Source organism: Bos taurus, chromosome 4 (genome assembly GCF_002263795.3).
Source record: "Bos taurus isolate L1 Dominette 01449 registration number 42190680 breed Hereford chromosome 4, ARS-UCD2.0, whole genome shotgun sequence".
Classification (NCBI taxonomy): Eukaryota; Metazoa; Chordata; class Mammalia; order Artiodactyla; family Bovidae; genus Bos; species Bos taurus.
The window spans coordinates 103403182-103416260 of NC_037331.1; the positions used below are offsets into that span (position 1 = coordinate 103403182).

General features: G+C 48.1%; 1 protein-coding gene across 4 annotated transcripts in view; it reads left to right on the plus strand.

Moving 5' to 3' along the window:
- The window catches only part of TBXAS1 (thromboxane A synthase 1), a 173390-nt gene that overhangs the window by 107644 nt on the left and 52667 nt on the right, over positions 1-13079 (plus strand). For 3 of the 4 annotated variants that reach the window (XM_005205813.5, XM_059885499.1, XM_015470759.3), the window contains 5 exons: positions 21-109; positions 1922-2002; positions 2094-2242; positions 3849-3979; positions 9109-9423. In XM_005205813.5, coding sequence (XP_005205870.1) covers positions 21-109; positions 1922-2002; positions 2094-2242; positions 3849-3979; positions 9109-9423 — 765 coding nt within the window. 4 annotated transcript variants of the gene reach the window in all.

A 13079-nucleotide genomic window follows, 5' to 3' on the forward strand; every position in this document is an offset into this window, starting at 1 on the left:
GCTTTGTTATCTGTTCTCAGATGACTCCTTTAATCAGCCGGGCCTGCGATGTGCTTCTGGCTCACCTAGAGCGTCACGCACAGTCTGGGGAGGCTTTTGACATCCAGAGGTAAGGGCACCGCATGGCTATATTATAGATGAGAAATCATATTTTTGAACTGCTGCTTCTTGTAACTGTACATAATTGCTGAACAATTATCTTGGGACCAAGAAACTATGGAAATGCTTACAAGCTCCAAAAAGTGTGGGTAGACTAAGAAGAAGAAATGAGACCCATGGAAAATGTGAAGCAAATACAAATGAAGCCCCGGGGGCTGTGACTTGTGCAGGGAACCCCGAGAGGGCGTGCTTTGTGAGGGGACGTGCCCTCCAACCTCTGTAGCCCCAGGAGCGGGCAAGATATGTCTGGGCAGAAAGGACAGGGTCTGGAAGGACACAGTCCATGCAGTTTTAATTCAAGAAAAACTGTGGGCCCCCCTGCCCCCAGCCTGGAAGCCATGACTTAGTGGTGGAGGCTCAGTTTAAACGACTGATTGTCTGGCTTTTTGCCTAATTGACCTCTGCTAAATTATGGTTTATATCAGATTAAGAGTCAAATAGCAGATCAGCCAGAAGCCAACTTGCTCTCATTATCAATGTTAATAAAATCATAACATAATCATCACCAGCATTTACATTCTACCATATTGTTTACAAAATTCTCTCCTCCACATTCTCTCTGGTCATGACATGCATGAGCTGGGTGAGGGTATGGCTTCACCCAACTCATTGAGTTGGGTACTCAGTTGCTCAGTTGGCCCAGCAGCCATAAAAGCAAAATTAATAACTCTTAAAACCTTTACATCGTCAATGTTTAGGATCAGATGAAATCACATTCAGCAGTCACGTTGTTTTTTTGCTATCACCGGGGAATATGTAATCAATTGTAGAGATGTTCTCAGTAAAAGAGGCCAAAATAAAACACGTCATCTGAAGATGTCATGTAGTCCTTAATGATAAGTGGTTATAGAATTTATGAAGAAGAGGAACTAAGTGTATACCTACGTCAAGCCACAAAAATAGACCCTTTCATTACTAAAGGATATGAATTCCCAGCTGTTAGCCTTTTTAGAAGCAACTTAACTACCCCTACAAAGAAAACAAAAAAAGATTATTCTCTTAGAGCTTAAAATGGCCATTTGAGGGGCAGGTTTCCTAGAGCCTAAGAGGTTAATTTTTCTGGAGCTACTGCCAGACACTTTTCCTTCTGTTTGTTTCTAAAGTGCAATGTGTGTTTCCTGTAATAATATACATATGTTCATGAAACTGCTCCCAAAGTTTGTCTTATGTTTATTTGAGTGTAAAAGGGCCCTGGTTTTTTTATTTGTTGCTCCAATGAAAACTGTAAAACCATTAGGAGGAAGAGGGAGACAGAGTTAATAAAACTAAACAATCAGCTTGCTATTAATAATTTCATCAATCACAACTTGCTCTATCTATATCAATCCCTGGCCTTGGAAGGGCTCTGCACAACTTTGGAGTAAAGCACAGAGACTCTGGGTCAAGTGTTTTCCCTCCTTCACGGGGAGGAAAAAGGAAAGTGTATTTCTTGGTATTTGACTTTGTCGGGATGACCCCATCTTTGTCTAGATTGGCTCCCTGTTACGTATTTATGTCTCCCCTTGAATGGGCTTCCCAAGTGGCTCAGTGGATAAAGAATTTGTCTGCAGTGCAGAAACCACAGGAGACCCGGGTTTGATCCCTGGGTAGGGAAGATCCCCTGGAGAAGGGAATGGCTGCCCACTCCAGTATCCTTGCCTGGAGAATCCCCTGGACAGAGGAGCCTGGCGGGCTACAGTCCATGGGGTTGCAGAGTTGAACAGGACTGAAGTGACTGAACTCACACACACACTCCCCTTGAATTCTGCTGTCGTCCTCCCAGGATCTCACCCCAACGTGGTAGAGGGGAGGGTTCCTCTCCTACCACCCCACTCCAGGTCTGCTGGAGCCCCGCTTTGAGCAGGTAAATGGTGGAGTCGTGTACTCCGGGAGGAGGTGGATGGGGAGGCCAGTGGCCACCTCCTTCCTAAACACAAATGGTTCCCCCCCTGCAGGACCTACTGCTGCTACACCACAGATGTGGTGGCCAGTGTTGCCTTTGGCACCGAAGTGAACTCCCAGGAGGCTCCTGAGCACCCCTTCGTGGAGCACTGCAGGCGCTTCTTTGCATCCTCCATCCCCAAACCTCTCCTGGTTTTACTCTGTAAGTGCAGCTCCTGCCAACCGGGCTAAACTGGGCAAGTTGGGCAGACCCCGTGGTACCCCAGTGGCCTTGGGTAGCTTCGGGACTCCACCCCTGCCACCAGGAAAAGGACACTCAGGGCGTCTCTCAGAGTCACCCTGTGGAGTCTGCCCTGCAGAGCCCTGGTCTCCCTGGAGATGCCCAGGCTCCTCGGCACCAGCCTGGGGCCACTTGCCCACACAGGCAGGCCTGGCTCAGCTCATCGGCCGCAGTGAGCACGGCCACGGTGCACAGGGCTGAGGCCGGCTGCATCGCCTTTGCTAGTGCTTCTTTCCACCGCGTGAGGAAGGCATTCTCCTCCCCACTTCACAGATGAGAAAACTGAGGCTGGAAAGGCAGAGTCAAGATGGGAACCTAAAACCTTTCATTTTCTAGGACATATTCCTCCCCTCCAGCAAAGCCCTCTTTAGAGCACTACTCTGCTTGAAGGCTAGCACATAGTGAACTGGAAACCATGTGATGGGTGACTAGCAGATTACCCAGTGGTGGGGAGACCAGTCCATTGATCTCATTTCTATTTTAGAGGTGAGTGTTTACCCTCTGGCCAATTCTGGTGTCTTCTTGCTTTTATGGAAGCACTGCAGTGTTGTTACTATGGTTATTGAGTATTGCCATAATTCCAAACCATTCTGCTGGGCTGGTAAATTCTATTTCCTTCCTTGGTCAGTTTCATTCCCATTTCCAAGTCAATTTCTGTGGAAGCCCCTGTCACCTCCATGCTCTGCACTGACACTGTATAGCAATCGTCACTATGGCAGTCAAAGCACAGAGGGTCTCCCCTCACCCTCTATACCCCAGGGGAACTGGTTCCCCTTGCCATCAACCACAGGTCATCCTGTGCACTGCAGGGCATGTGGGTCCACTTCCCATGGTGGCTGCCCCTCCAAGCTCTCCCTCCCTGCTGTGTCATTTTGGTGCAGGCCCCTGCTCTTGAAGATGGGCAGAGCCTGCTGAGACATGCATGGATCAGAAGGGTCCTCTCCCCCAGCTCCCACGTGTGCCTGTGCACGGGAGACCCACCGTGAATGCTGAGAATCTGAACTGAGCCGCACTCCCCAGGGACAGGCTTGGCCCCGTGGTCCAGGCTATCATCCAGGAGGGAATAAGTGGCAGCTCTGGGGAACATGATCCAAAGGAAAAAACAAAAAATGCAAATGACCAGAAAGTTAAAAAAGGAGATCAGTTTCCACCGCTTGCTAAGACTTGAAATATGGCCTGCAATCTCTTCTTTCCTGATGAAATACAGAAATCTTGGACCCTCCTATCTAGGACTAGGGAAATTAACTTATAAACATGAGACTGGCTGCTTGAGGGCCAGATGGAAGTGGACCCTCAATTGAAGCCCCACTTCCATCATATAGACGTTTATCGAGCGCTTACTTTGTGCAAGGAAGGGTGAGGAGTCCAGAGGGAGAACCCCGCTCTGAGCAGCAGCGATTCAGAGGGGGAAGACAGGCCTTCAAAAGACTAATTCAAGGCCGGGGCTTGCTTCCTGGCAACAGACATCTAATAGCCCTGGTTTATTCTCACCCTCTTTTCAATGCCACTTTTGTTTTTCTCTTTCAAGTATCATTTCCATCCATAATGGTCCCACTGGCCCGGATTTTGCCCAATAAGAACCGAGATGAACTGAATGGCTTTTTTAACAAACTCATTAGGAATGTGATTGCCTTGCGGGACCAGCAAGCAGCCGAAGAGGTAACGTATTTTAATAGGACATGGCGTCGGAATGGAATAGAAGCTAATTTGGCATCGCTGTCTGCTTTCTCTCCCTCCCCTCCCAGCCCCACACACTCATGCCATGCTGTCCTTCAGTGGCCTAGCACTTAGAGCTTGCCGGGGCAGCCAAGAGAGCGAAGGGGGGTGGTGGGGGGAGGCTGAGGAGGAACAAAAAAGGAGAGAGAGGTGAAAGCAGGCAGGAAGGACGGCGGGGAGCAGCAGCCCAGAGCAATCTGTCCACCCTCTGACCCAGGGGAGTAGAATTAAAGCTGCCCTCCCCTCAAGCTCACAGGCCGCCTTATTTCAGGCATCACCCCCAGCACAGGTTATGGCCACCCCAGAGAATTTTCTAGATAAAGCTGCCCACATGTGCTTTTCATCAGTATATTCTTTATATTGAAAACCAGCAAGATGGAGCTCTACAGCATGGACAGCATCGTTTTGAGAGGGGAGATCAGGCAGCTGTCACCAATCCCACAATCCCTCTCTGCACAGAGGGATGGAGGGTGTTACGGCAAAACGCATGGTTGAGGGCCCTCGCGTGCTTCACTGAGAACTAGAAATTCCTTTCCCCTTTGTGGACATGCCCTGCGCTTGGCACACAGTAGGAATCGAGTAAATATTTGTTGATTGAACTTGGCTGAGAATAGAAATAGGAATGTTCAGTGTTAAGGAAAATAGTTTCAATATTGGATATGCTTGTGCATGTATAATACTATTCTTTATGGGCCTTACTCTAGTCAAGGAAACTGCTGAAAAGGAAAAAGCAGGGCTGAAACGTCTGTTCCTGAATTGGCTTGCATAAGATGTAGCTTTAAAAGTGTTTGCTGAGGCTTCCTGAGGTGCTCAGTGGTAAAGAATCCGCCAGCCAATGCAGGGGACGTGGGTTCGATCCCTGGTCCGGGAAGATTCCACATGCCGTGGAGCAGCTCAGCCGGTGCACCACAACTATCAAGCCTGTGCTCCAGAGCCTGGGAGCTTCAATTACTGAGCCCACGTGCCTCAACTACTGAAGCCCCTGTGCCCTAGAGCCTGTGCTCTGCAACAAGAGAAGGCACCTCAAAGGGATACCTGCCTATCCCTAGAGAGTAACCCCCTACTCTTGTAGCGAGCCCGCACTCACTATAACTAGAGAAAAGCCCACTCAGCAACAAAGACCCAGCACAACCAAAAATAGAAGGAAATAAAAGGGGCCTTCCCTGGTGGTCCATTGGTTAAGAATCTGCCTTCCAATGCAAGGGATGCAAGTTTGAACCCTGCTCAAGGAACTAAGATCCCACATTCCACCTGACAACTAAGCCACGACTAAGACCTGACACCGCCAAATAAACAAACATTTTAAAACATAAATAAAATTATTTTTTTAAGTGTTTTCTCAAAGACTGGGCAGGTCAGAGAGATTACCAAGGGAAGATGTGTGGTCCAGTGTCACCGTGATGGCAGAAGATGAGATCAAGGCAGATGCAGTCAGTTAGTGGCCAGTCGCATGGAGTAGCCTCTACCTGCCCAGCTTCACATTCTGGACACTGTGCAGCAAAGGTGTCCTTGTCCAGAAGGTGGGGGAAGGTGCAGGCAAGCTTGCCCTTTGGCCCATACCTCTGGGAACCCAACCTGCCACCCTTCGAGGTATGAGAAGAATCAGTTCCTGATGTCCTTGGCCCAGCTCTGCCATCTGAAAGGACAGAACATTCTTATCCAGGTCCGTGCTCCTCCAGGTTGAGCCTGGGGAAGGAGCGATGAGCAAAGTCCCATTTTCAAACCTTAATACTACTGTGAAAGCCTTCCTTCATGTGCGTGAGGTTTGTCACACACCCCTCCTACCCCCAGCCTGAAACCCACTGGTGGAGGAATCAGGCTGAAAATTCTCAAACTGTTTGCACCAAATAGCTTGCTAAGAGGTGAAGGGTTATTAAAGATCCAATTACTAGGATTGCCTCAAGCTTTTCCTTTTTTAAACTCAAGAGCTATTTGTTTCAAACAACGAGTTGATCTGAGAAAAACCTCCCAACCATGAATCCAGGACTGCCCATGTCAAGACAGAGCTATATGGTTACTAAGAAAACTTGCTTTAAACCCATCTAAACTCCTTAGACATTCCATCAAGCAGATGTGTGTTTGCGCAGTGGAAAATGCAGCACAGATGTTAAAAGGTAAATATTTTTCTAAGCTCTCGCCAATGGGTGGATTAGACACCTACATCTATCAGGGTGCGTATTTTTCTTGGATATAACCATAAACCAGCACTGTTGCAGGCCTAAATGGGCAGTGTTCAAATAGCCTCTGTGATACAGCACAAATGAGAGGAACCCATCAACACTAATGCTCCTCTCCAGTGCACAGGCCCCAGAGAGCCGCCCTTTCCTCTGGCCTCTGGGGTTGGAGGTTAAGACAGATTTCTATAAGGCTCGGCGGCCCTGAAGCAGCCTGGCTGGGCCGGGATGAGAGGAAAGGATGCCAGCTGCAGCTCTGCCCTAGGGTAGATCCAATGAGGTGGATGTGGCTTCACCCTCCCTTCCACCATTGTCCTCATGTGACTCCAGCAAAGCCACAAGCAAGCCTCGGGGATCGCAACCATATAGCATCTGAGGAGTTTCAAATGGGCGGGTCAAGAGAGAGCCTGGGATGCTCTGGGGTCCCCGAATGGCATCTGGAAGCCGAGAGAGCTCACCTCCCACTCATGCCATCGTGCCTGGCCCTGGGACCAGGGTTAGAGTCTCAGATGTTGCCCAGGCAACAGGAAGGAAGCTGGGGAAAGTCAGCCCTTGTGGATGCTGTTTGGGAAGCAGATTGAGCAGGGCCAGGGTGGAAAGAGGGGGGCAAGGGCCATCCTCTCAGCCAATCCTATGCAAGCAGGCTGGCAGTATGTGGGGCTTTGCCTCCCTGAGTCTCAAGATTCTTGCATCCCACAGGCTGAGCTGTGAGCCCCACTGGAATCTCCGCAGAAGATACCTTCCAACCAGTAGAGCCGCAAGGGTGTCATGACCCAAGGGTCTCATGATTTAAGGGGGTCACGACCCAAGGGTCTCATGATCTAAGGGTCTCATGATCCAAGATTCCTGCTCCAAAGCATGCAGTTACGAGTAAATCCAACACAGCCTTCCTCAAAATACACTTAGGACAAGGCAGGTTTATTAGTATTTGTGGAGTCGTTGATTGCAAACCTAACATGTGCTTGGCCCAGTACAGGCATGGGGTGGGGTTGGGGGTGGGGCACAGGATCCTGCCCTGGAGATGCAAGCAGCCCTGTGTGACCTGACAACCACCTTTGTTGTTGTCGTTGTTGTTTAGTCACTAAGTCGTATCTGACTCTTTGCGACCCCATGGACTGTAGCCCTCCAGGCTCCTTTGTTCATGGGATTTCCCAGGTGAGAATACTGGCGTGGGTTGCCATTTCCTTCTTCAAACAACCTCCTTAAAAGATGCTAATGTGTGTGACATAGATTACGGATTGGATAGAAGTCCAGAAGCCAAAGGACTGAGAAAATGATGCAACAAGTCAAGAACTTTGAAGTGATCATTTTTTTCTCTTGGTTCTAATACTTGCCCTTTTGGTGTTGAGTCCCATAGACTTCAGAACAGAGTAACCCATCAGTGATCCTTCATCACATCCAGGAGCTGTTCAAAGATGAGATGTGTCAGGAACACACTTTGTCAATGTTAAAGTAAAAGTCTCTCAGTTATGTCTGACTCTTGGAGATCCCATGGACTAAATTCTCCATGCCAGAATACTGGAGTGGGTAGCCATTCCCTTCTCCAGGGGATGTTACCAAGCCAGGGATTGAACCCAGGGATGGAACCCAGGTCTTCAGCATTGCAGGCAGATTCTTTACCAGCTGAGCTACCAGCAGTGTCAGCGCTAAAGTAATACATAAACACTCCATTGTTACACTTAGGGGTAGTGTAAATAGAGAGGATCTGCAAACTACTGATAAGGAAGGAGGGGGAAATGGTAAGAAAGCTCTAACTTAAGTGGGGCAGGAGATTAGTGAGGATAGAAGGGATCCAACCTGATGAGGATGAGCAAAATGCAGGCTGGAGACTTGGAAGGCAGGCTTCTTCAGATGAGTTCCCTCCCCGCCCCCAGGTCCTGTGGGGGTGGGGGGGACTCCCTGCTGTGACAAAAACTAGACACAGAAGTCCACCCTGGAGGGTGGGATGTGAACAATGGAGCACTTACTTTGATTCATATTTTAAATATTTATTTATTTGGCTGCTCCAGGGCAGGCGGGATCCTTAGTCGCGGCATGTAAACTCTTAGTCGCAGCATGGGGGCTCTACTTCCTTGACCAGGGATTGAACCCAGGCTTCCTGCACTGGGAGTCTTAGCCCCTGGACCACCAGGGAAGCCCCTAATTTAATTCTATACAATGCTTGAATTGCTTTATTATCAGAAAACCCAACCAACCAACAATACAAACACGATAAAGGAAAATAATAAACACCTCCCTGGTTTTCCCAGCTCCTTCAGCTCACCATGAACAGCTGGGTGAGTGAGTGAGTGAAGTTGCTCAGTCATGTCTGACTCTTTGCAACTGCATGGACTGTAGCCTACCAGGTTCCTCTGTCCATGGCATGTTCCAGGCAAGAATACTGGAGTGGGTTGCCATTTCCTTCTGTAGGAGATCTTCCCAATGCAGGGACTGAACCCAGGTCTCCCATATTGTAGGCAGACACTTTACTGTCTGAGCCACCAGGGAACTGCTGGCTAGGATGTTGCTAAACATTTTCTTCATGTGGACACATGTAATCACAGACATTGTCCAGGTGCCATTCTTACAGACATGAGGTTCTGCTATACACACTGTTCAGCAACTTGCTCTCTTTACTTACCAAAGTGGCTTAACATCTTCCTGAATCAGCCCAGCAAGAATGGCCTCATGCTGTACCGGCAGCAACACAGCCCGCTGCTGGCTGCACTCGGTGCTGTAATGAGGGACGGTGGGAGGGTGGGGTCCCAGGCTCCCCCATCTCAGACAATCCCGCAAAGAAAATCCTCGTTCCTATTGACTCTTTGAAAGCGGCGTGTGCTCGTCTTCTTTTGTGCTATGAGAGCGCTCTCTTATGTGACTCTAAGGCCCAAATGTGCGTTTTCTTCTTTCCTCCCTTAGAGGAGGAGAGATTTCCTCCAAATGGTCCAGGATGTGCGCCATTCTGCTGCCACAGTGGGCGTGGAGAACTTTGACATCGTCCGTCAGGTCTTTTCTGCCACCAAATGCCCAGCAAACCCTCCCCGGCGACACTTACCCAGACCCCTGTCCAAGCCTTTGAGTGTGGATGAGGTGGTGGGCCAGGCCTTCATCTTCCTCATCGCCGGCTACGAGATTGTCACCAACACTCTCTCTTTCGCCACCTACCTCCTGGCCACCAACCCTGAGTGCCAAGAGAAGCTTCTGGAAGAGGTGGACTGTTTCAGCAAGGAACATGTAAGTACAGTCATCTATGTGGCTTTGTGTTCATCAAAGTGAAACTTATTTTTGATAACCATCTTGCTAAAATCACATTCTAAGTGTATAAGCATGCCGTGGCCCAACTTCTCCATCTTTCTGGGTTAACATGTAAAATGGAGTACTCAGAACAACACGGAGGAAAAAGAAAAAAGAATTGTTACATGCCTTCACTGCCTGGGATGGTCCATGAACCAAGCCTGGCTCAGGGAAAATGCAGAACCCCAGGCAGTCAGAGGTCAAAGGTAAGGGAAAGGGAAGGAGACCTGGTTTCCCAACACTCTGTCTGCAGAGTCTCCATGCTCAGGAAGGTGGGAGTCAGCCAGAAAATGGAGCCAAGTGGAAGACAGAAGCAGGCCTAAGGATAGGCCAAGTCAACACAGGAATGGAGATGGGGAGAGTGCTAGGGAAGGGGTCTGGGGATGGAGCAACTGAAACAGGGCTGGATTCTAGATATTCCTTCTAGATGGGGCTCCTCATTGCTGGACCAGAAGCAAACTTTAGGGTGCAGAGCTCGGCTACTTCTTCACATCATTTTTTCCTGGAGGCTTATGTGTGCATTGCTTTAACTTATGAGCTGTTAAAGAAAGTCATTTAAAAAATCTGTGCTTTCAAAGGAAGACCACCGTAATAGAATCCTTTCTAATACATTCTGCTGATGTAAGGACTATTACATTCACAATGTTGGGAGGAGAGCTGTTCCATTATAGGAACTGTCAGAATTTTTTTTTCATATATTGAGCTGAAAACTGATTCCTAGGAAATTCCACTTCCTTTTCCACTGGGGAAAGTATTGGGTTGGCCAAAAAGTTTGGTTTTTTTTGATGCAAGGTTAGCTTTTCTTTTGAAAACTGTGTTAACTGTGTTACTAGTTGCCTCAACTTCTGGCTCACCAAGAGCTCGTGGTCAACTTAAAGTCCTGTGATGTTTTGACATCTGCCGAGCCAGGTTTCCCCAATCCATTGCTTGGACTATTGATTTTCTGAGCCTAGATGCAAGAGTTTATATTTATCCTTATTACTGCTCAAGTCAGTCAAAATAATTTTGAATCTTGATTCTGGCATCTGTCATATTATAATTCCTCCAGCTTTGTGTCATCTGGGACTTGCTCAGCATGTCTCCTATTTCATCCAAGTCATTGATTAAAGTGTTGAACAGGACAAGTCTTCCCTCCAGGTTGACATTGATCTATTAATCAATATTCTTTGGGCAGGGAGTCTCAACAAGTCATGAATTCAAATAATCCTACCACCTCCTCCCATCACCCATCTCATCCTATTTCATACGTAGTTGTGTTTTTGTTTTCAGTTGAGATGGGGATGGAGGAAGGAACAAAGATAGTTGGGGTACATTTCTGCAAGAGAGAAATGGAGAGCTGAAGGTATATTAGGATGCTGTTCAGTTCAGTTCAGTCGCTCAGTCATGTCCGACTCTTTGCGACCCCATGAATCGCAGCACGCCAGGCCTCCCTGTCCATCACCAACTCCCGGAGTTCACTCAGACTCATATCCATCGAGTCGGTGATGCCATCCAGCCATCTCATCCTCTGTCATCCCTTTTCCCTCCTGCTCCCAATCCCTCCCAGCACCAGAGTCTTTTCCAATGAGTCAACTCTTCTCATGAGGTGGCCAAAGTACTGGAGTTTCAGCTTTAGCATCATTCCTTCCAAAGAAATCCCAGGGCTGATCTCCTTCAGAATGGACTGGTTGGATCTCCTTGCAGTCCAAGGGACCCTCAAGAGTCTTCTCCAACACCACAGTTCAAAAGCATCAATTCTTTGGCGCTCAGCCTTCTTCACAGTCCAACTCTCATATCCATACATGACCACAGGAAAAACCATAGCCTTGACTAGACGGACCTTTGTTGGCAAAGTAATGTCTCTGCTTTTCAATATGCTATCTAGGTTGGTCATAACTTTTCTTCCAAGGAGTAAGTGTCTTTTAATTTCATGGCTGCAGTCATCATCTGCAGTGATTTTGGGTAGGGGTAGGTAATAAAACCCCAACCCAAACTGACTTAAGGACAAAAAAAAAAAAAGGAGGGAGACGCTTATGAATACAGATAACTGAGCAGCTCAGGAATAGATGTTGTTATTGTTTAGTCTCTAAGTTATATCCGACTCTTTTTGACCCCATGGACTGTAGCCTGCCAGACTCCTCAGTGCATGGGATTTTCCAGGCAAGAACATTGAAGTGCGTTACCATTTCCTTCTCCAGGGGCTCTTCCTGACCCAGGGATCAAACCTGCTTTGCCTGTATTGACAGGTAGATTCTTTGTCACTGAGCCACCAGGGAAGTCCAGTAATAGATGTGGCTTCAAACAAATCTTTATCTAGGCTCAAAGATGGGCTCTGGTCCTAGTTTCTCCCCACTTCTTGGCTGAGCTCTCTTCATATTGGTCCCATTCTCAGGTGTTCCCTTCTCTTGAAACCCCAGGCAACCTGCTGAGAACATCTGGGAGACAGGCTTCCACTCATAACCAAAGGAGAAGAGTCTGTGACCCCAAATTCTCAGCAAGAGTCATTGGGTTCACCCTGGTCAGAATGTTTAGGTCACTGCCCATTCTTGAACAGACTATTGTGGCCAAGAGAACAGGGGCATGGGTGGGCTTAAGTCAATCCATCCTACCCTCAGAGTCAACTGTAGTCAAGTCCTATGACTAAGAACTTGGGAGCGGACACTCCAGCAGTTACTCCAGGAGGTGGTCAAGGCAGGAGAGGGAATTCGGCCCCCTGGTCTCAAATAAACCAGAAGGCAGGTCAAACTGAAGACTTTCAAGCATCTGGAGAGTGGTCAGCCATGTAGTGAACGTGGTGGTGGTTTGGAGAGGGGGCAACAGCTCTGAGAGGTAGAAGTCATGACTCACCTTCAGGGAATTGCCAATTAAAACAATAGTCTGTGTCTATTACAACAGTACCTCCTTCCAAGTGAAATTCTCCAGGGCAAAAGAAGGCAGCACTTGATCGAGTCTAGAATGAGTGATGTCATGGAGAGAGCTTGGGGCTCTAGGAGTCTGTCCCACAGCTACTCTGTAATTCCATCTTGTTATGTTCATCCATCAGGAGGATACAGAGCAAGTTTCCACACACCTGCATTCAGAGGACTTAGACACACAACCCCTTAACTCTGAGGTGGCCTAAACTGACCTTGACTTTGAGGAGGGCAATACTATCTCAATTTACCCTGCGTTCCTTCAAATCCCCCCAGCCTAGGATGGGGGCTTCTTTCCTTAGAGAACTACCTCCTGTGGGACTGTGCAAAATGTGTGTGTGTGTGTGTGTGTGTGTGTGTGCATGCATGTGCGTTCATGCTCAGTCATGTCCAAGTCTTTGTGACCTCCATGGACTGTAGCCCCCCAGGTTTCTCTGTTCGTGAAATTTTCCAGGCAAGAATAGTGGAGTGGTTTGCCATTTCCTTCTCCAGGGGAACTTCCCCACACAGGAACAGAACCTGCATCTCTTGTGTCCCCTGAATGTTGCCAGTCAAATAAACAGATTTTAGGAGGTAAAGTTTCTCAAACTTTAGCGTACATAAAACCATCTAGGAAGTCTGTTAAGATGTAGAGTCCAGGGCCCTTTACACAGAGATTCTCCTTTCATAGGTCTGGGCCAGGGCCAATGAACTCCCATTTAAAAT